This window comes from Papio anubis, chromosome 2 (genome assembly GCF_008728515.1).
Source record: "Papio anubis isolate 15944 chromosome 2, Panubis1.0, whole genome shotgun sequence".
NCBI lineage: Eukaryota > Metazoa > Chordata > Mammalia > Primates > Cercopithecidae > Papio > Papio anubis.
In genome coordinates, this window is record NC_044977.1 from 175,465,639 (window position 1) to 175,490,221 (window position 24,583).

General features: G+C 36.0%; 1 protein-coding gene across 9 annotated transcripts in view; it reads left to right on the forward strand.

The window, feature by feature from the left end:
- The window catches only part of RBMS3 (RNA binding motif single stranded interacting protein 3), a 1,467,317-nt gene that overhangs the window by 860,754 nt on the left and 581,980 nt on the right, over window positions 1-24,583 (forward strand). For 7 of the 9 annotated variants that reach the window (XM_031662883.1, XM_031662884.1, XM_031662885.1 and 4 more), the window contains one exon: window positions 12,275-12,447. In XM_031662883.1, coding sequence (XP_031518743.1) covers window positions 12,275-12,447 — 173 coding nt within the window. The remainder of the gene's footprint in view (window positions 1-12,274; window positions 12,448-24,583) is intronic. The other 2 variants (XM_021933878.2, XM_017955997.3) reach the window with 1 other exon arrangement.

The following is a 24,583-nucleotide window of genomic DNA, read 5'->3' on the forward strand; positions in this document are numbered from 1 at the left end:
AAAAGATGCATCTGGAATTGGACGTGCCTATATTCTTTTGAGAAAATCTCTAAGGTTTGAGGTGGATTGACTTAAAATATACTGAAAATGGGGGTCCTCATAGAGGTTTATAATTATGAGCAATAGAAGTTTGTTTAAATATTTTATAAGTTTCTTATTATAAAAATTATAAATTTGATAATAGTATACATTGCCTAATATTCATTTTATCATGAGGTCTTTTTCTTAAACTTGAACATTAATTTATTCTCATAGTTACCACCTCACAGCCCCAAACATAATAAATTTTGAAAATGTATTTATAGAAAATTAGCTGTGCAAGTGCTCATTTCAATTTTTATAATGAAGCAATTACTTTACATGTACTAATTTCTGTCACATTTTTGATCTGTGCTCTAACATTGTCTTCTTGAGGAAATTATTATGTTTTATAGTTCACATTTCCTAGATTTAGGACTTTAAAGGCCTAGGTTCTGTTCACATTTAATTTTGCTACATCAATAAAATAGGAATGAATTGGCTCATCAAACAACAAAACTATTTTATGCCATGGAATATAGGTTATTGTTTATGAAATTGCTGAATCACCCTGGTAATTCACTGTAAGAAAACCTTCTCCTTTTTTTGCTTTGGTCCTGTTTAGACAGAAATAAAATTGGTTGCATGTATGTTACATGGAGGATGGTGGGGTTGCGGGGTTGGTTTTTCTTTGGGGATGGCAGGTAAAGTAGACTATATGGTATTGAAAATGCTGACGGCCCCAGGAAGGAAGCTTGTCTGCCAAAGAGAGACACATTTACTCTGTACCTACAGCTAATCTTAATTTCTATCTTTTCTTGATATTTAGCAATTTTCCAGTTTAGATGAAAGTTTGGTTATTGATTAAAAAGATAAAATACACCTTTTCCCCTCAAATTATATTTTTATTTTCTACAAATCTTTTAAGAATGTGCATGTTTGGTCAGGGCAGGTATGTGTTGAAAGATAGGTTTTATATGCCAAAATATAAACCTACTTCTTGAGCGTGGGAGGAAACTTGAATATGGTTTCCACTAAAAGGAGATTAATTACATTTTAAGAAATTCCTGTAAATAGTAGCATAGCATAGAAACTGTGACCATTATTTCATCAGCACATAGTATGGGCGATTATACCTTGTATATAAGAATGATACACATTAGCATTGTCCAGTAGAACTTTCTGTGATGATGACCATGTTCTGTGTCTACCTGTCAGGTACAGCAGTCAGTACCCACATGTGTTTTTCAGCATTCGAAATGTAACTAGCGCAACTGAAGAAATACATTTTCAAATTTAAGTTAATTTTAATTAATTACATGTGAATTTACATAGCTGCATGCTGCTAATGACTGTTAGATTGGACTGTACATATCTGGATTTAAACCTGGAGTTCACCGAAGTGAAGACTGCCTAGCTTCAGGCCCTGGGTGTGATGCTGAGCAGCTGAACAACCTGGAGAAGCCATTTAACCTCCCTAATTCTCAATGTTCTCTTCTTCAACGTAGAGATAATAATAGTTCTTACCTCCAAGAGTTCTGAGATCAGAAAATAAATCAATGAGCATAAAACTCTTAGAATTGTGCCTGAAATATAATGTATGCTCAATAAACTTTAGCCATTGCTATTCTTATTTTACAATCTTTGGTAGATATTGATGAAGTAGAAACTGAAAAAGTATGGAAATGAAATAGCTCTAAAGTAATAAAAGGAATATGTCCTGAATGGGTATAATTTTAGGTGATCCTTGAGGAATATGTGGGATTTGGATAAACAGAAAGTAATTACAGGGTGACCATACATCCTGATTTGCTTCAGACAGCCTCAATTATTCCTTGTGTCCTGGTTTAATTACTAATGTCCCCCTCTTTTGCTCTCACATTTTCCCGGTTCGTAAGAAAAATATTAAGTCACCATAGAATCAGATACAGGAGTACAACCCAGGCATTTCAGATGCAGAGAAGATAACATATTAAGGTATAGATGCAGATGTGACTATGGTGTGGTTTGAATGGTGAATACTGGGAAGTAGAAGGAAACAGGGATACGTGTAGGCTGGACACATTATGGAGCTGGGATGAGAACTGGTATAAGGATTGTATATGCTATTTGTGCTATTATTGAATTGCTCCTGTGTCAACATAGATTCACTTTCAGAAAAGCAAAGTTCTCATTTAATTGGACAAAAATATTTGGTGTATCAAAAAAAAAAAAACTGATACTATGTTCTGTTATGTGTTCTGATTGTATTTCCATTACTGACAGTAATTTTTGTTTTATGTAATGGGGAACAAAGTGTGTTATTTCTATCATCCCTTTGCTACCAGTAGCCAAATCAGTAATATGATTGGTTAATATGGAAACTAGTCAATTAAAAGGGAAAATGCCTCATTATTGTCTGAAGCCATGACTTTCATAACTGGAGGAAACTTTGGAAGAGTTCTTTTAGTTGCAATAAAGTATTATCACTGCATATTTTATGTTGGTGCTCTTTAAGCTACATCCATTGGTCTCCTTTCTATTTAGGAGAGTATCCATTTAAAAAAAGCTGGGGGAGGCTGAGCGCGGTGTCTCACACCTGTAATCCCAGCACTTTGGGAGGCTGAGGTGGGCAGATTACAAGGTTAGGTGACCGAGACCATCCTGGCTAACACAGTGAAACCCTGTCTCTACTAAAAATACCAAAAATAAATAAATTTTAAAAAGTAGCCAGACATGGTGGCACCCGCCTGCAGTCCCAGTTAGTTGGGAGGCTGAGGCAAGAGAATTGCTTGAACGCAGGAGACGGAGGTTGCAGTGAGGCTAGATTGCACCACTGCACTCCAGCCTGGGCAACAGAGTGAGATTCCATCTCAAAAAAAGCTAGGGGAATTTTAGTTGTTGGCAATATTACTAATTGTAATTTTAGGGAAATAGAGTATTAGACTGTGAAACATAATATTATGTAAAACAAAAAATTAGGAAAAACCCCATCTCTACTAAAAATACAAAAATATTAGCTGGATGTGGTGGGGTGCACCTGTAATCCCAGCTTCTACGGAGGCTGAGAGAGGGGAATTGCTTGAACCAGGGTGATGGAGGTTGCAGTGAGCCGAGATCACGCCAGTGCACTCCAGCCTTGGTGACAGAGCAAGATTCTGTCTCAGGAAAAAAAAATATATAGAGATTATGGGGGGAAAACTAAACTAAAAAATTAGTCAAATACGTCTTTCTTATTAAGTGTAAGAATGTTACGCTAAGCATAATTGTACATTTCCGAAGACCTCTTTATCTCTGATTGCGTTTGACATTGACATGGCTGGCTAGCCCAGAAATCTCCATAAAGAGTTTCTGGTGACCTGTTCTGGGTTTTCACTCATTGCCCACTGATTCTAGTTCATCATGAAAGCAGGCATTCGGGTTGATCTCTAGGTATTCCTTGGACAAACAAAGCAGATATTCCATTATGGTCACTTTCAGTATTTTTGGGGAATGCTCTGATTCTAACAATTATTTTTCATAGTGTAGCTAATACTGTAATCTCCAGCTGGGGAACACATCATGTCTCATTATCCCATAAGGAACCAACCATTGTCAACATTGGAGTCCTGAGCATTTTGGGTTATTTTCAAGATATACACTTGACTTTTTAAACTAATGCTATAAGCATTGCAATGTCTGAATATATGTTAATTTTGTTTGTTTGTATTTAAAGAGATAAAAATTTAGTCAAATTAAAAGAAGAATTGGGCAAAGACCAGATGTCATTGGCATTTGAAAAACTGAGAATCTTTATAAAACTCCATTGATGTCATTTATAGCAACCACTCTTTGCTAGCTTATAAATTTATTAATCAAATTTGTTTATAGGTGCTTGAACTGAACAATAACTAGTTAATTTGTGTTTCCAAGTACCATGAATTTTAAAATGTCATTTAATATCTAAGCCTCTGAATGGAATTCAATGACTTTAAATTAAACCTATTTGTAAATAGCACAGAGCAATGTGTGATTATGCAATCTGCTGAGGTTTTCAAAAACTAACATTTAGAGCAAAAGTGAATCCCATTCTAACAGAATTTTAATAAAAACTCAGTAGTGATTTGTAAATACTTTGAAACAAATTAGCCATTCCATCCACAATGATTGTTTCATCACAGCTTAGTTCTTGATGAAAATGGCAAACCACCGTTCTAATGACATAATTTCATTTCAAGAATAGTGGCTTTCATGTTTAAAACATCACTGGCTCTTATAGCACCCCCTTCAAGGTGAATTACTCCAACTAGAACTGAGAAGGCAATGCTCATATTGTGGATCTGCCTCGTGGTGATGATAATGACAATGGCAATGATGAGAAAACAAGAAAAAATTACTGAATATTGGCTCTGTGCCAGGCCCTGTGCTAAACATTTGACACATGATTTATACATTTTAGCTTCACAACACTCCAATGAAGTGAAATAATCATAATTCCTCTTTCACTCATGACAAGAGGTTTAAGTGCCTAGTTAGTGGTGGAGCTGGATTCATAGTGGGCAATCTGGAGCTCTTAAGCACCATGTTACCACTGTTGACAGCAGCTATTACCTAGGCCAGTTGATAGAGAATATTCAAATGATTGCCTTTTATGAGGAGTTTTGTCTTTTATTGCTTATTTCCACATCTGAGCTTTGGGTAGGAAAAGAGAAGTAGGACAGATTTTCACCAAACTGTTATAAAAGACCTAATTGAAACAATTGTGTACTATGCTTGTATTCTAGATAATGGAGAGGCAATTGCCTAGCATAAAATTGCAAAGCCATAATGTATGTGGTTCATGAAACCATGGCTATAATTGCATGGCTTGCCTAGATATTAATTTAGCTGTATTTGTTATTACTTGCACAGAGAGTATTCATATTCACCCTCATTTAAGGCTATTATAGACACATTAGTGACTACCACAGTTCTTACCATGTCCACTCTCTAATGTTGTGTTCACACTAGAGGAGAGGTCTGAAGAATCAAGGTTATGTGGAAATTACACTGTCAAGGAGATGAATCCAATAGCCTGTAGCAGTGTTATCCAGCGAGCAATGGATTACATGTGTACGTGCAAGCTAAATAATGTATGATTTAAGACAATAATGTAGTTTGTATTCATTTTTGGATAGTAAAAGGGTTGGCATGTCAGTCCCTTGGGAGATTTTATCCAGGTCTTTACCCTTGAGTGGATAAAAAGAGTACAAATTCTATTGCATAGGAGATGAATAAAAACAAATTGGGGAGACCATCAGCAGAACAGACTGCTGTGTGATGGAGTCCAAGGCTACTCCAAAACCACCAGACCAACTGCCTCAGGATCCTGCCAGCAACCAGATGCCGGCAATAGAACTGACTGCAGTTTGGCATCAGGGCTCTGTGATTCCCAGCCAAGGGGGATTGCATGCAAAAAATGTTTAAAATTCTCTTTGTAAAGAGTTATGTTTTCAATCAGAAGGAGAAGTATGTTTCAGACTTAGTCTGCTGAAAATGAAATGTGGCATACTGACATCTTGGTTGCAGATGGTGGAAGTAAGTATATTGGAGGGGGTGAATGCCATGCGAAGCTGAACTTTGGTTTGGTGGTAACGTTTTGTTTATGGTTTTTAGGCCATTGAGTTAGTATCATTCTGTGAGGGGTACTGTATTAGCCTTTCAAGAAGAGGGTCTGGGTCTACTTAAAATAGTGATTCTCAACTGGAAGAGATTTCCCAATCCTACAGGGGGACATATGGCAGTATCTGGAGACATACTTGATTGTCACAAGTTTGGGAGAGGGTAGTGCAACTAGCATCTAGTAGGGAGAGGACAGGAATGCTATAAAATATGTTACCATGTACAGGACAGCTCCCTAAAAGAGAGAATTACCTTGTCCAAAATGTGAGTGTTGCCAAAGTATGGAACTAAGGTTTAAAATTATCTGGCTCATATATATTAACTACAACCCCGCCTGCAGACAAGTGTTCATCAAATATAGTTTGATATTGTATAAAAGAAGATTGTTAAATAATTTGTTTTACTCTATTGATGTGTGAGCAGCACTTATTGAATGTCCCAAATCCTTTCTGTTAAAAAAAAATATATATATATAGAAGAAAACACAACTAACCTTTCTCCAAACCTATATACCCAAACCACACATTTTACAAATGTAGTAGGACCCAGTTGATTCACTTTTCAAACTTGAAAAATGAGGCATGTTAACAAAGCACACTAAATGAACCAGCTGTTTAGGATGATCTACAAGCCAGTTCATTTTCCTGTTATTAAATAACAAACCATGAATCTTGACAAATGAACCCACTTGTTTGACATTATTTGAAAAACTCATAACATGCTTGGTTCTGATGGTCACTTCCCCTTTGAAATTAAATTTTAAGATGGACTTCATTTAAATTCTGATAGAGAAAAAGAGCCTATTAACCTTCATCTTGACTGTCTGCTGTTTATCATCATCATTCCTTCCCTCCTGCTGATACTTAGACACTCCAGAGCTTTTGCCAGAGCGTCATCCTCCAGTGTTTACTTCAAGGAAGTGTTTATGTTTATTGGTGTCCATATAATTAAGAGCTGAAGTTCTGCAGTGTTGTGGGAGACTGCATGGCTTCTGGAGTCAGAGTCCCTGGCCTCAAGTTGGGCTCCAGCTGTGTGACCTTGAGAAGGTCATTTACACTTTTTGCGCCTCAGTTTCCTCATTCATAAAATGAGAAAAATATTATTTGCCTCATTGTGCTGTTGTGAAGATAGCGTATAAAATGCTTAGCAAGCAGAAACAGATGCTACCTGTAATTATTAGGATTACTATTTTAGGACTAGCATGTTTTACAATGGATGCTAATTCATCTTATTTCTTTTTCTAAAGAGGACATTGGCACTGATCCTCTGAGATAGCCTCCCTAATGTGTGGCTGAGGGGCTTTAGACCCTATTCCATAATCCCTATCAGAACCTTCCAGCAAAGCTACAATGAATAAACATCTAAGAAAAATCTGCATACTAACCAAGCATATGCAGCTGCAAGAGAAATCCTCTATCTCTCTTCTTCAATCAGAGTGTCATCCAAAATCCCCTTCTGAATGTGCCATTTCCACCGCTTCTAAGCTGACACTGCAAATTCATAGCAACCCCTTGCCCTGTTATAGCGCAGTGTTACAGTGTTCAGCAACCCCAGACCGTAAACACTCTCTACTCCTAAATAGGATTTATAAAGTGTGACTTTGAGCAATATAGCAAAGTCAATTTTATCTGCCGGAAAATATTTTTCTTTACTAACATTTTAAAATCCCTTCCTCAGTGCTCCAAAATGATTTAAAAGCTAATCAATGATAAAATCCCAAATCCCTCTAAAGACAAAGAATTGAGAAATGAAGCAGAGCCACTTTAATCAGTAAAGTGGCTGCTGTGACCCATTAACCCCTAGAGATCATTGACACTTCTTTTATTTATTTATTTGTTTTTTAAGGTACTGTTCTTTGGTCATATGTCTTTGGCAGCAAGAACATACAAAATCGCTTTTGCTTTTCACAAGTTAATTCATTTAGGTCTGTGCATTTGTCAGGCATTCCTGGAACTTTCTGCCAACATTTTGTTGATTAAAGGATGTGTATTTGCAAAATGGGTGGAGAGGAAGGAATTTATAATTCTTAAAAGCAAAGAATGATTTATAATGCTGACTGCTACCTGAATCAATCAGTGCGTCATCAACAGATAAATGAAATACTAAAGATAAGGAAGAGTTCCCACACTGGGTGTTAAAATCTGCGGATTGATTGGTTCAATAACACTGAGAACATCGACCACTTTCAGCAGAATTTCTAGAATTTACAAACAAGGATATGACAAAGAAAACTGCCTTTCTGTATTTTGTTCAGAAAGCTTCTGAAATACATTCTTTCTTCACAAGTCTGGTGCTTCCACTCCTAAGTATAAATTACGTATCTCACTTCAGTGCACACAAGTTCCCGATCCTCATCCCAACTTCAATTGGCTTTTGACTATTTTGTTAATTTTTTTCCCAGTGAATTTGCTGGGTCTTTTGGAGGACACATTTATTGTTTTAGGCATCATGCAATTTACTAAATGGTGTTCTGGTTATGGAAATGCTCACAAAGAGCCCTGGGAGGGAAAAGAATTAAGTAAACACATATTGATCATCCTGTAGCTGGTGCTTTCTTATTTGATTAGTCAAGGACTCAGTCTGAACTGGTCCTTCTAATCCGTGATACATAAAGCTGGAGACATTTTTCTGGCTCCCTGGTGGTTTTAAAGGCTATGCAATGGGAAAAACTGCTTTAAACAAAGTCTCATTTTTGAAAAAGCCTGAGCACAGAATGGAATTCAAAGAATTTGGAGAGAGGGGATGTGAAAGTGGTAGCAAACAGCGTTAAAAAGGCCCTGGGAATTTTAAGAGAATAAGGCATATAAGTGAAGTAAAGAGAAATCCCATCTGACCCATTATGAGATACACCAGGAAGCCACTTCGGCAAGCATGTACTGAACACCTACTGTGTGCAGGACTTGTAAAAGAGGTAGAGCTTAAGTTTTGTGAGGATTCCAAGAAGCTAACCAGAATACTTTATGTCAGGAAATAAGTCATAGTTTTTTATGCTAGCTAAGAAACTTAAGCTTTATGTAGATATTAAATATCAAAAAAGCAATGAATATATTCTATTTAATCCAAATACCAGGAAAAGAAAGTTTTCTCCGGTGTAATTCGTTTTAAAATTCTGCATGAAAAATGTTGATACTAAAGTAATTCTAAAGAATAGTTGAGAAAAAATGTTTTCTTTCTTTCTTTTCTTTTTTTTTTCTTTTTCTTTTTTTTTTTTGACAAAGTCTTGCTCTGTCACCTGGCTGTAGTACAGTGGCACGATCTCGGCTCGCTGCAACCCCTGACTCCTGGGTTCAAGCAATTCTTCTGCCTCAGCCTCCCAAGTAGCTGGGATTACAGGCACGAACCACTCACGCTTCCAGCTAATTTTGTATTTTTAGTAGAGATAGGGGTTTCCTTTGTTGGCCAGGGATGGCCTTGACTTCCTGACCTTGTGGATCCGCCTTCTTAGCCCCAAAGTGCTGCTGATTATATGAGCCACCGCGCCCAGCTGAAAAATGTTTATTTCAAAGAAGAAATCTGGAGGCTCTGGGTTTTGCTCCTGTCATGTCTACTCTTTCACTTTGGCATTTCTTATCTATTGGTCAAGGTGTGTTTGCATTGCACAATTTTCTTTCTTTTTTATTTTTATTTTATTTTTTTCTGAGACTGGGTCTTGCTCTGTTGCCCAGGCTGGAGTGCAGTGGCATCATCATGGCTCGCTGCAGCCTCAGCCTCCAGGGTTCAAGTGAACCTCCCACCTCAGCCTCCTGGATAGCTGAGACCACAGGCACATGGCACCACACCCAGCTAATTTTTGTGTTTTTTGTAGAGATGGGGTTTTTCCATGTTGTCCAGGCTGGTCTCGAGCTCCTGGGCTCAAGCAATTCACCCATCTCAGCCTCCCAAAGCGCTAGGATTACAGGCATGAACCACAGTGCCCAGTCTGGACAATTTTCTTATCCCCAACCTACCCTGACTTCCCAATGAATAAGGGGCATAAAAGATGAAACATGATAGAAAGCTTGAAGCCCACTGCATATGAGATGGTACAGACTCTGGCTGAGGGGAAAAATGGGAATTCAGAGAAAAGGGTGTTTCCAGGAGGCTGGCTGAGATTTTGGTGGCTGACTGTATTCTGAGATTTAGAATTAAGAAGCAGATAAAGCTAACACCAAGTTTTCTAGCATGGAGACTGGCAGAACAACAGCAACACTGAAAGACATGGGGTAATTGTATTGGGTGGCTAGTGTGGGGAATTGGGAATGAGAGAACAGGTGCAGTGAGTTGCATTTGATATACTGAATCTAAAGCACATTGTCTTATAGACAGTGGGAAATAGGGACTGACCACATTTAAAATCCTGGAAGGTGTGAAAGATTACTATTGCAACAAACGAAGCTGGGTACTGCTAAAACTTGGCCTTCTTTCTCTATATGCTAAGTGCTGTCTTTATTCCATTTTTTATTATATATATTATAGCCTAAATATTTCTCAAGCACCTACTATATATCAGGCGCTAGACTAGGTGCTAATCATGTATGGGTTTGACACATTCCTTGCTCTCAGGAAGCACACAGATTGGTGCTAGAGACAGGCATTAAATAAGCCAAAAATAATTAAATAAGACCAAATATGCTGAAAGCTTTGGAGGAAAATACCAGAGTGTTGTAGGATGATACTAAATTTGAAATCAGAAGGATGGATTAGAGCCAGCCGAGTAGAGTAGGGCTGAGAATGGGAAGGGTGAAAAGTTGGGAGTACCACAGTGTCTGGTCTAAGAAGTGATTGGAGAAAAAGTCTGATAAAAAATCATGTGGAGCTTTTAGGACTTTTTAATAAGTTTGGTGGGAAGCCACTGCAGGATTCTACCTAGAAAGTTCAGCTGTCTGTGATTAAGGCCGCAGTCAGCTCTATTTCCAGGATATCTCATTATTTACCCAGACCCAACAGGCCTGTCAATTTTGTCAGCAGCACAGGTTTTGGAATGAAAAGACATATTATTTTCATGTTGAATATGTTTCTTGAGGTTTTTTTAAAGAATGAAACTGTAGAGACACAAAGTACATTTCTTTCCCTCAGATTATATTATTCTTTACCTTTATGCCATGGCACAAAAGGTATTATAGTTTGACTTCATCTGAATACTTACTTGCTAATGTTCCAAAAATATGCTGTTTGAGAAATACATACCTTCCAACTGATAAAATAGCTAAAGACTCTTCATCTTCAGATTAGAACCCAGCCCAAAGTTTCCCCCCTGGAATCTTGATGAATGTGCTTATTTTATTTTGGGGTAGCACTTGGGGTCACAACTGAGAAAATTTGGGATAGTTATATAGGTTGATACTACTACAAGACAGATATAAACCACAAATATTAACATTATTGTTATTTTTACTAATATTGTACACTTACTAATTTCTAGGAACCATTTTGTTTGCACTAACTCAACTTTTGAAAAAAATCTTATAACTTAAGAGAGTACCGTTATTATCTCCTTCATATTAATGAGAATGCTGCTTCTCAGAGAGGTTAAGGCACCACTTAAAGGTCACAGAGCCAAGAAGAGACACAGCAGGGCCTCAACCTAGACAGTCAGCATTAGTTGAGAAGTTTTGAAGGTATGCCTGTATAAAGAAAGGAATAAGCATAATTAGTAAATATATCTATAAATTCTGGTATGTATAATTTTTAAAACCCTCACATTGTGTATTCCAAATTTCTAGGAGTCATTTTATCATTTTAATTTTGCCATATAATAATGTAATGAATTAAAACAGTGGTTCTCCCAGGGGGAGATTTCTACCAGCACCAGGGAGCATTTGGCAATGTCTGGGAATATTTTCTGGTGATCGCATCTGGGGAATGGGCGTTACTAGAATCTGGGAGATAGAGGCTAACGATGCTACTAAACATCCTACAATGAACAAGGACAGTGCCCAAAACAAAGAATTATCCTGTCCAGATGGTTCGTAGTGCCTAGGTTGAGATCCTGGATTAGAGTAATTTAAAGAGGATCTCGAAGGTTAGGAAACAATGGTAGCCCCATCTTGCAAACAAGGAACATTCAACGTAAAGAAACAATTTTGGGAATGTGAGAAAGAGCTAAGATGGATTCATTCATTCAGTCATCCATAGAATCACTATTTGTAGGAATGATTTCTTTGTATCAGGAATTGTGCTGAACAGTAATGTTGAGGAAAACAATAGGAGCCAGTTTCTTTGGAGAAAGGAAGGAACAAAGTTATAGAGGGAAACCAAAGATGCTTGGGTATTAAAGGTAAGCTAGGGTCAGAGTTTATTGCCAAAAGTGACGGTTTTATTTTATTAGGGAGGAAGATGTGCTACTTTCCCAGGCTAAGGAGAGTCACTGTAGTCAGAGACAAGTTCAAATGCCATATGCTACTGCCAGGAACACCTGGTAACTGCTTTTTGTCCCTTTTATGGCTGACTTATGCTGATCTGAACAGAGGGCCAGGGTGGGGGAAGCAAATGATATTCTCGAATGCAACAGAGAGTAGTGATAGAAATGTGTGTGTGTGTGCGTGTATGCGTGTGTATTGGAGAGGACACATAGCTTACATTGCTTTCGAGTTGTGCTGCTGGCCTGTGAATAGGTGCTGGCTTTTGTTTTTCCAGTAACAGCTTTTTCTGTTTCCAGCAGTCCTATGCACCAGCTCCCCACCCCATGGCTCCTCCCAGCCCCAGCACAAACAGCAGCAGCAACAACAGCAGCAACAACAGCAGCGGGGAACAGTTGAGTAAAACCAACCTGTACATTCGAGGCCTCCCACCAGGCACCACTGACCAGGACCTAATCAAGCTGTGCCAACCGTAAGTGTCCTTCTGCTGCCTGTGCTGTTTCTCACTCACATACTTGCCTTGGTGGGCAGGATGTGTTATTGCAGTCAATGTACTCATCCACTGGTGTCTCAGTGAGGAAGACTCTTCTTTACAAACAGGACTTAAATTTGAGACTCAATGCTAGTTTATTTTTGGGAGTGGAAATAGTTTACTTTTTGTTGTTGAGTGAAGTTCTCGAGCAGATATACGTGGAAATGCTGGCTGATTCATAGATATTTGACCTGCAAGATGAAGATCAGTAATAGAGTCACACTCTCAAACCATGTGGCCAGTGGAGTCATTGATAAGTCTCATGAAATAAACGGATTTTCTTGAGAAGTATTAGTGAAGGGAATCTCAAAAACTCAGAAGTGGTAGATTTCAGGATTACCTCGTGTTACAAAGCTTTTCTGGCCAGTGCTCGGTAAATGTACGTTCAGCCAGGATCATGTATTTGGAGAGGCATAAGACTAATCTTCTAGTTTCCTTGAAAACATCTACTGCCTAGTCCAGTGATGCCATCTCCTACCAAGACTAAGGACCACACTCACTGAGTAGTTTGATATTTGCTTGGAAGCTTGAAAATTATTAAATCCTCTTCAATAATGTTTTCATGAATCTATTATCTACCAACATTTAAGTCATTAGTTCTCTTATTTCTGTGCAAATAAAAACATATTTAAGTTCACTTTCCCATACAATTAATAATGAATTAAGAATCATAGACTTGGCTGGGCGCGGTGGCTCACACCTGTAATCCTAGCACTTTGGGAGGCCGAGGCTGGTGGATCACAAGGTCAGGAGATTGAGATCATCCTGGCTAACACAGTGAAACCCTGTCTCTACTGAAAATACAAAAAAGTTAGCCGGGCGTGGTGGCGGGAGCTTGTAGTCCCAGCTACTCGAGAGGCTGAGGCAGGAGAATGGTGTCAACCCGGGAGGCGGAGCTTGCAGTGAGCCGAGATTGAGCCACTGCACTCCAGCCTGGGCAACAGAGCTGTATTTTTAGGTTAGTATCTGATTATTTTCAAAATAATATTAGAACATATATTTGTCATTTGATTGTGACTTAGCTGTGTATTTTTAAAGTTTAAAAAACTATTACTCAATTGTTATTTTTCTCTTTTGCAATGCTTTTTAATAAGCCATGAGGATATTTATTTTGTAAATGTTCTGACCTCTAAAATATTGAAAGAGGAAAACAAAGCAGGCAATATTTATGTGCCTTTGTCCTAGATTTTAAGATTGGGAGTACATATCAACACAACAGAAAGTGACAGATAAACCAACATACAAATACGTAACTATCCAATTGTTTGACAAAACAGTAGATAGATTAGGGTGGGAGTACCCTGTTACTATTGAGTGCCTTGATTTGTGAAAAAGGCAAGGCAGAACCTTAAAAGATAAATATATATATATTTTAATTTGTTCAAAAAATGTTAAATGTGCCAGAGCTCAGACATACAAATATACGTTAGATTTTGGCCTATAGAATATTGAGGTTGAGAATCAGAAGATAAATAATTCAACTTCTTTTGTTGTTTAAAAAATCTAAACTCTATTTTGAAAAGCAAGGTCTTTGAAAATGTAAAAGATTATAGACTTCATGATAGAAGGTTCGGATGAAGTAAAAAGCAAAATAGCTATTGTTCTTGATTTATATTTGAAACTCATTTTTTTTTAAAGGTAGCTATTAGGAAAAGATTCTTTCTCGCTGCTCTTTACCACTTGGAGAGCTGGGTGACACACAGATGTCTGGGCCCAAGCAATTATGTTTCACTGGGTGTGGGGTAGAGCCCAAGAATATGTATTTCAAACAGGATCTTTATTTAGTGTTGTTGATCTTTTGTGAAGCACTTCTCTCAACAGTCTTGAAGACCACCAACTATTTCTATTGTATAAAGTTTCACTAACTGATGAGGGTAGTTGCGATGGAATTTTGAGTGTTAAAACCTGCTCAACCACTGTGTAATCTTGAGGCAAATCACTTCCTCACTCTAAGCCTCAGTTTCCTCTTTCTTAAAAGACTGGGTTGGTTTTTATTATTTCTGTGTTTACTTGTAATATCAGCAGTGTGCTGGAGCTGCCTCTGACTAACACACTTGAGCTAATTGTTAAATATTCAAGAATTTTGTGAGCAATCTGTTACAGACTTGGTAGCATGAAATTGGCCCTTGTGGGAGTATTTATAACACAGGAATCAGCACATCCTGCAAATCAGAGCTTTTTAAATTTTTATTTTATTGAAGAGCTGCTGTATGAACACACCACTGATGTAGCATCATACTATGAATTGCTGTGTCAATATCCATTTCTGCATAGAAGTGCCAGAATTTTGTAAATGGAAATTATTACTTAAAAGCCTATATTGCCATTTTTAACTCAGAGAAGAGATGCGGTAACACAGAAACATTCTTATTGAGGGAACAAGTTTTGTTAATGTTTTTATGTGCATTTGATAAAGAATATTAAGTGAACAGAGGATAATAGTTACTTGTTCATATTAATATTTGTCCACTAATAAGATCTGACCCATTTATTGTTATTGTACAAATGTTTTTGGGTTCTCCTGTTACTGAAGTGATCTAGAACTAGGGTTTATTGCTTAGATTCTTTTTCCTGGACAATCTTAAAGAACCGATGTGATTGGGCAACATAATGTAGTGGAAATAACTGTGCACTGTGAGATCTATCTTTCAATCTTGGCTATGCTATCAAGTGAGTCTGTGGCCTTAGAGTAATGACTTGCTGCCTCTTAACTTTGGTTTCCCCCATATACAATATAATGGATTTGAACTCAACAATCTTTTATGTTTTTTTCATTCTAAAATTCTGATATTTGATTGAGGACCTCATTATTTAGCTGCAAAACTTACTCAAGATCACATTTTATATCTTTCTCCAATCCCCTCATGCAGTGTTGGCAGGGGCACAGTCAGAATTTATTCAGCTTCGTGGATATGACCTGATGGCTGAAAAAACCTTTAGTAAGAGACCAATGTAGGTCATTTGTAAAACCTTGTTTCTCTTTCTCTCTCCCTCTCTCTCTTTCTCTCTCTCCCTCCTAGTGTTGTCCTCTCACAGTGCTTGTTACCATTTTGCATTAGCAGTCTTCCAAAGATTAAAATCACTTTCCATTCCTGTAACTCATCTCACACTTTAAAATAATTTCACTCACAAAACAGATAATTTTAGTAGATTTAAATGAACTTGCCATCGAGATTCATTTTCCATATTTATTTCTATGAAATTATAAGTATTTTTAGAGTTAATATTCCTTAAAGGAAATGCAATATTTGCTAATATCCATTGTAATAAAATAATAGAAAACAGATACACAAAACAACATATTGCCTTTTTTTAAAAAAAGGTATAGACATATTGGATTTTCTGGTATGAGTATATAATATCCATGTTAATGCTAATGAACAGTAAGAAAATGGTATTAAATAAAAAGAAATTGCATTATTTCTCAATATATAATCTGAGAGCAAATTTTTATTAAGGAGATCTAGTCACATTCATCATTAAAGCTTCTATGTTCAGATCACACGTAAAATCAAAGAAAAGAAGATAAGACTGAAGAATAATAGATATAAAGAATGATTTTACTCTATGGAAAAATCTTTCTAGTTATACCTATGTTTTGGATGAATACATTATACTGGGTGTAGTATAGAAAATAGTATAGTTAAAAACCTTGTAATGTCTTTTTCTTGAGAAACCTTAAGGAACTTTATTTTGTTCTCAATCAAGAAATATTTACAGAATATATCCTGCATGCCTGTGGTAAGAAGTCAGTGGTGAGTAAATTTAGACAAAGGAGAAATATATTCTACTAGGGAAAATGGGCATCAATTAAATATATGATCTGATATAAAATTGCAACTATAAGAGCAAAAAGGAGAGGAGCATGGTACCAACAGATTTTATAACAGAAGATTAGACCTAGGTAGGGTGATTAGCAAAGGTATGTCCGAGGAAGTGACAATTGAGCTAAGATTAGAAGGATGAATAGATTTAACTAATCGAGAAAAAAGTGGAAGAGCAGCCAGGTAGAGGAAACATTGTGTGCAGAACCAAGGGCTGGAGGGAGCATGCCAAAGACAAAGAGCTGAGAAAAAGCCATGTGACTATAGCAGAGAGAAGGAGGTGGAGTGTGGGGCAAAATGAGCTAGAAAACATGGAAGGACAAGATGGTTCCTTTGGAGATGATGTTAGAAGCTTGATTTTTCTTAAGAACCATGGAGGAAATCATTGAATTGTCATAAACAGGAAGGTAGCATAGCTATATATATATTTTTTTCAAATAGGTAACTCCAGCTGCAGAGTAGCAAGAAATGATCCTCTGAGATCAAGGAACAATTAGAGTAGGAATAGTTGAAAAGCTGAAAGAAGAATGCTTTTTGTTCAGAGAGGAGGGTGTGAGAAGTAATATTTGTGGTGGTAGAAAAATTATGTGTGGTGAAAGATTTTGTCATATGCATTCGTTTTTCCATTAAAAAGCAGGGACATGGGAACAATTAACCAAATGAACTTCAAAAGAAACAGCAAAGTAGCACAGAATAGAACCCAAATGAGTTGATTTTTAGTTCATCCATTTTCTTACCCAGTCATGAATGGGTCATCAATATACTATTAAACAATTAAATGGCTGTAATATTAAAAGCACTAACGGCAATGTAATAAAAACTAGAAATCCAACTGATTATACAAATTTACTCATGGATGGATTATCAGTTGAAGACTGTTGATGGAACACTTGGATTCATATATCCTTTATGCTTAGGAAGACCAGATGGAAGTTGGAGAAGATAGATTTGATTTAATAAAGTGAGAGAGCATTGTAACTTTTTTGAGCCAAATAAAATATTTGTAGTGTAATGATTTTTTACATATTAAGTTATATTTTGTCTTTCCAAGAAATTGGTAACTTCTATTTTATGATTCTGAACATGCCCTTGAAACACATTTAAATTGCTCCTAAAAAATAAAATCAAATATGCGTCATAATGGGTAGCATTTAAAATTGGAAAAAAAAAACATTATTGTGTTTATATTTTCTACATCTATAACATATTTTATCTAACCATTTTGTGGCTTATAAATTTGATTTAATACAATGTTCTCAGGAAGCCCCAGCCAATTGCCCCCACTTTCCTGTGATTAACTACTCTGGAGTTAATTAAAATATTGTGAAGGAACAGAGTGACTTGTTTTTCTGTTATAAAGTAAACATGCTGCTGCTAAGGCCACTTGAAACAGAATGCAGGAAAATAGAGGGAAACTCCTGGGTAGGTACATACATATTTCCAGTGTTTACCAGAAGAGCAGGAAAGTCAACTGCTCTGCCCCTCACTTTTCTCTGTAAATGTTTTCTTTGCTCAAGTTATGACATCCTAGCATTTCCCCCTTTAAAATGAAACTCTGAATGTCACTTTAACATTTAACAAGAGAGGAGAAACACCCACCATGAAAAGCCAGAGGAACAAAATAGAAGTGTTTGCGCTGGAGAGCTGAAGGGTCTGCCCAAGCTAATCTCCCAGACTTTTACACAACCCTGTTGGATATCTCATTATGGTGCGTGCTGAACACTGAATAGTAAGAGCCAGACTCAAGTGCCATCCAGGCTCCAAGTGCAGAGTCCATTATACATGGTGTCAGACAGTTTTGACAAATGCACCGACACAATCAAACCTTTTATCAATTTAAAAGTAACCTTGTCACAGTAATCTGTCAGACTGTTCAGATACAACTAAAGGAAAACAAGTCATCATGCACTCCAGGGTAACCAAGTAAATAAGAAAAATGTGACTGGAAATTTTTAGAGTTCTTTCTTACTGTGTCATTGAAGATTTAAAAGTTTCCTCTAATAAGACCCTAGGAAATTTATTAGTAGCTTTCTTCTATGAGTCAGACTCAAATTACGCAGCTGCTTTTGAGATGTTATAAATCTATGTGGAGGCAGGTGTGAGCAGGAAGTGAATACTAGAATCTTTAAACTCTGCCTTTGTGTATTTTAAATGAGGGAGTGCTTTAAAGACTCAAAACACGATATTGGAATTCCTTAATTCAGCAGAGATTTGACAATGGGTTACATATATTATTTCAGATTTGGGGAAAATTATGTTTGCCAAGCATCTGCTGTAAACTAGACATAGTATTTGATTAGTACTAAATAACTGTCATTAATAATAGGTTGTTATATTTATATATTATTTATATTAACACAGTTTTTGTGTATTACATGCCTCATACTCTATTAAGTTTTTAAATTATTTAATGCTCAAAACTTCCCTACAAAGTGGGGATAATACTTTCTTTAAACTGACACTCAAAAGGGTTAAAAAACTTGTTCGAATTTATGTAGCCACCATAGCCACCAGGATTCAAAATCTGGATCTGACTTCAAAGCCAGTATTCATAATCACTGAAACATTCATATAATGAGAACAAGGGTGGCATAAATCATAGGTTCTCAGTTCCATGACTACTCATGAGAATCCCTTAAGGACCCTTAGAGAATAGGTTTGGACCTCACTCTCTAAGTGTTCTGATTTAACCAGTATGGAATCAACTTGGATATTGGGATTTTTTGAAGCCTACTCAGATAATTCCAGTATGTAGCAAAGATTGAGAACTTTTCGAATTAATGATGCTCACGCAAATCTGAAAACATAATTTAATCCTCTGTTTTAGCTTTCTTACTCTGACTTTCAGAGGCTCTCCCAATTTCATAGGACCTACCACTGTGCTTTCAATTAATCAGAAGTATTAAAAATGAATATTATGAAAATTTGGGGATGAATTTGATTTTCTGATAACAAACTGACAGATTAGGCACATGGATAATGTCCTGATTTATGCCTCTACAAGTGTTTTCAAGGATGTCCTTGGAAGAATCTTACTTTCCTGCTTTATGTAATTTCCAAAAGTCAAACATTTATTCAGCATTCTACTTTTTAATAATGTTTGCATTTAATTGATGATTAAGCAAGAAACTCTTCCTATTTTGACTCATGTTATTAAATTTCTATATATGCTTACTTTTTTTGCTGACTATAGTTTAGTGAACATAAGTCCAATGAGTCTTAAAAAATAATTTACATCTCCTAGTGTTTTGGGGGCATCCTAGAAATTATTGTCCCACTGATTCACTGATCACTCATTTATTATTGTTTTTATTACTTGGAAGAATCTTCTGCTAAATGTTTACGTATATTATGATCAATTTAAAAATATACTTAAATTCCTGATAGCTGACGATATTTTTCCATATTTATCTTCGGAACAGAGGAGAAAAATAAAAATAAAAAAATCATTGAGAAGACCAATTGACTTAGTTTATGATCTTGGTGGTAGCACAAAAAAGATGGGGATGTAAAAGGGTGTGATCAATTCTTTCCGGATGTGCTGAGTAAAGATCTGGAGCCCAGAGAGGTGCAATTCTAGGCAGATCTCATGCCGAATGCCTGAAAATTTGAGGGACTTAAGTTTCAAGGGCAGGGCTCTGGCAAGTTCAGATGGCATCCTGGTTTTCAATTTGTCCAGTGATTTTTTAATTGATAAATACAGCTGACTATTTTTAGTGCTTATTTTAATTAAGCTCTCTGTTACTTGACCCTATTGATCCCTCCTTTGTTCTCCTATGGATGGTAAATTCCTTTTGCCTGCATTTCCTCTTACCTTTTGGAGATTACTCTTTCTACCTTCTCTTCTTCTACCTGCCTCTTGAATATTTTGGAGTTTTCTGGAGGTTGAACACCTCTTTTCACTCTATAATCTATCTGCTCTTTATTACACAAACAACTTCAGCTATTTAATGACTATTAATTCTATATTGCCTACCATCAACTTTTTGTTTAGTTCTGGGTCCATATCTCATTATTCCCTAGACAATTCCATTTTGTAACCCAAGAGTTATCAAATTCATTGTCCAAAGAGGGTTATTCCTGGACTTATCCCTTTTTTAAGGGATCCCACTATTCTCTATGTGAATAGCGGTCCACATAAAAAATCTTGGGGTAACTCTTTTCCCCAATCTAGAATCAATTTCCAAGACTTCAACTGTTTGATATTTATGATACCCAATAGCTCTTCTGCTTCAGTACTGTCATGGTCTTTTTACTCATTTATTCAAATGTACTTATTGATTGTCATCTGTGTACTAAGCACTGCAGATATCTAAAGGAATGATAAGTTTTTTCCATAGAATTTGCATTATAATTGATAAAAATGATAAATGAATAAATAATTAAAAAACATTAGAATATGTAAATATCATGAAAACCAGGTCGTAAATAATGACTAGGAGGTTACTCTAGACTGTGTGTTCTCTTTAATGTGAGACCTCATTTGCAGGAAGGAGTCAGGCAGATAATATTCAGAAATAACGCATTACAGACATATGTAAAAATTTGGCCAAAGCTTGAAGAAAGAAATGAGCTTGTTGTATAAAAGGATCATAAGGAAGGTTGGGTATTCTTCTTCAAAGGATAGATTTTAGGGGAGTAAAAGAGAAGAAGCAAGAAGACAAGCAAGGAGGCTTTTGTGGAAGTCCAAGAAGGAGGTGGTGATGGCTTGGAATAAGATCACAATGGTAGAAGAGATTAAATGGGATGAATTTGGAATATATTTTGGAGATAGTCTTGATAGCATTTACTCATGAATGGCATATGACAAAAGGGTTAAGAGAAAGATAAATTAGGGATAACTCCTTAACTCTTAGCTTGAGCATCTTGGATAACTCTTTAACTCTTAGCTTGAGTGAATAAAGAGCCATTTCAGAAAATGAAAAGGATTGTGGAAGAGGCAATTTTGGGTAGAGAGAAATCAAGAGCTCTTCTCAGCCTTGTTATTTTTGAGATTGTATTAGATATCTGAAATGAGTTTTACATTGGCAGTTTGATACGTGATTCTAGTTTTCAAAGTGAAAAAGTAAAGGATATAAAATGGGAGTCATAAGCATTATAAATGGCTTTTAAATCCATATGGATGAGACAATAGTGTGGTATCTAATATGTACTACAGACTGTTCTAAGTATTTTGCATGTAAGTACTTCATATTATATATGTTAACTCATTTAGATGTTATGCCAATTTCCATTTTATAGGTGAAAAAATAATGACACAAGGAAGTTAAGTGATTTTCCCAAGGTCACACAGCTGTAATTAGCAAATCCAGGCTTTAAATTAAGAAGTTTTGTTTAAGAGCCCCATTTCTTAACCATGATCTATACGTAGGGATTGTGTATAACAATAAAACAAAATGTTCACACAACTTGAATTCTGAGGTTCTAAGAGGATGAGAAGCCAAGAAAGAAGTTTATAAAGGAACAATCAGTATGGTAAAGGACAACCAGGAGGGCAGGAGTGTGCTATACCACAGCAGCTGAGAGAAGAAAGTATTTAAAGAAGATAGAATGATGAAATGTGTTGAATACTTGTTGAGAAGTCAAGAAATATACCGAAAGAAGTTACATTTAGATTTGGCAACATCAAGGTCATTGGAAAACCTGAGCAAGAAAGCTTTGTAGACAAGTAAAAGCTGAAAGTGAAGTGGTCCTTTCTTCATCACTCAAAAATTCTTTCAAGTGGAAATATATACTTTTTTTTTTTTGCTCCACCTGTACCAAAACAGTCATCTTTCCTAACATTCTCCCTGATCTTCTGGTTTACTCTGTCATCTCCATCTATCTCTATCTCTATCACTATCTCAATTTCTATCAAGTTCCATCTCAGTAACTCCTCTTTCTCTGTTTTTCTATCTGTTTCCTTCCCTCCCCACTCCCTACCAATCTCTACTGTATCCTTAACTGAAAACTTTTGAGGATAATAGATTTATTCAATTCATTTTTGTGCTCCTAATTCCTAGCACACTTCCAGGTTCTTAAGTGGTAACTGATACATATTTAATGATGGAATAAAGCCCAAATTCATCAGTAATATAAAAATGATTTTATTGGACTTACATCATAAAACTTGTTCTAAGGTAGAGTTTGAGTTTATATTGGGAGATACAGGAAACAGCATTTTATCTTAGATGCTGCATCCAATGTTGTGCCACTGAGGTGAAAGAAGGAAGGTTTTGAATATGAAGCTCTTTTATTGTGTGGATCCCAAAGAGAGTTTTGGAGGGAAGCCTCAGGATAACTTGAATCAAAGGAAACAAATAAGGATCAATACTTTGCTTACTCAGTCAATATTGCTGCTGAGACAAAAAAAAAAAAAAAAAAAAAAAAAACTGTTTATTTTTGCCTGAGCCATCAGGTTTCAGCTGTAAAACAGATCACAGTGTTCCACCAAATCTGCTAATTCTATGCCTAATGTAAAGTAAGTTGGACTCGTTGAATGGTGTTTGCTGAATTTTGTTTTTTCACAGATTTTTCTTTGCAACCTTTGACTTTTAGGGGCACACAATAAGAAACTGTTGGTGAAAAAACACACAGAGCATATCTGTGTATTTTTCATACTAAAAATGAAAGCCTCTTATCTGCAGATTGGCAGTGTTATGACATATACACATTGTTTAATCATATGATTGAGAATAAGGGACAGTTAAAATTATCCTTAAAAATAAAATTTTAAAAAACAAATTTTTGTTTTATTTCTTATCTGTTGTCATATTCATTATATCTCTAACACAGTAGTATCTCTTGAGGAACAAGCACTTTATTTTACACAGTACATATGTCCACAGAGTTCTTTGAAAACAGATTTTTTGTTTTAGTTTTTTAAGCCAACATTATCAAGGAGTAAAATTAAGTATACTCATCATAAGCATAGGATTTGATGAGTTTTGAAAATGCATGTACCTATGTAGCCACCACAGCGATCAACATATAAAACATTTCTATCATCCACAGATTTTTAAAAATATAATCATATTCTAAGAAGTTCACAATTTAAAATCATCCTACTTAAGAAAACAAAGAGACAGCAAAATACCATGCTATCATCGTGAGAGTAGCATGGAATTTTGAGTCCATTGTGGGTTCTAGTTGACCACTTACTCATTGTGAAATCTTAATCAAGTCATTGAAGCCTTCTGAGCTTAATAGTTTCAGGTACATATTAAGGCCTCAATAACTGTTCATTATTATTACTCACTTATACAATCAGAAATATTTATTGTAATTCATATTTTTATATAGTAGGAATAGTTAAATAAAATTCACTTGTAATTTTAAAAGTCCTATATTCGAACAGCACATATTTTGATTTTTATATTCCTATCTTTATATTAACTGAGATTATACATATTTAGTAATATATAAGATCCTTATAATATATAGATCCTGATATTATCTTGTAGTATTATGTATCATCACCACTATCCATAGTACACTGGTATATTTTATAATATGAATATTCACAGTATCAGAATAAGTACATACAATTTAGGTTGCAGTTAAAAGACTAAAATTAAAGTACAGTACAAAGCAAATTTAAAAGCACAGTTACAGTGCATAAACATGTCATAATAGTATGCTTTAACAGTAAAAGGAAAGTTTTTGAACCAAAGGGATACCAAGCATTTTAGTTCTTCAATATAATAAAGCAGTTTAAAACATGGTAATCGTAGTCAATATGTGTCTATCAATGATATTCTGATATCACTTAGATTTTATTCCTGAATCTATAGGTTGAATTTGACTTTAGGGTGAATCAGATCTTATCAACTAGGTATGTTTTTTACATAGTGTATATTTAAGGAGCATTTCTTCAATGCTTCCATTAAGCAGTCTTTTATTTATTTATTTATTTTTTATTTTGAGATAGAGTATCACTCTTGTTGCTCAGGCTGGAGTGCATGGTGCGATCTTGGCTCACTGCGCCTCCACCTCCCACGTTCAAGCGATTCTCCTGCCTCAGCCTCCCGAGTAGCTAGGTTTACAGGTGTCTGCCACCATGCCTGGCTAAGTTTTGTATTTTTTGTAAAGACGGGGTTTCACCATGTTGGCCAGGCTGATATTGAGCTCCTTACCTCAGGTGATCTGCCCACCTCAGCCTCCCAAAGTGCTGGGATTACAGTTGTGAGCCACTGTGCCCAGCCAGCAGTCTTTTAAAAAAATTTTGTTTATTAAAAACATGTATTTAAATAATTACAGTAAATTTAGAATCA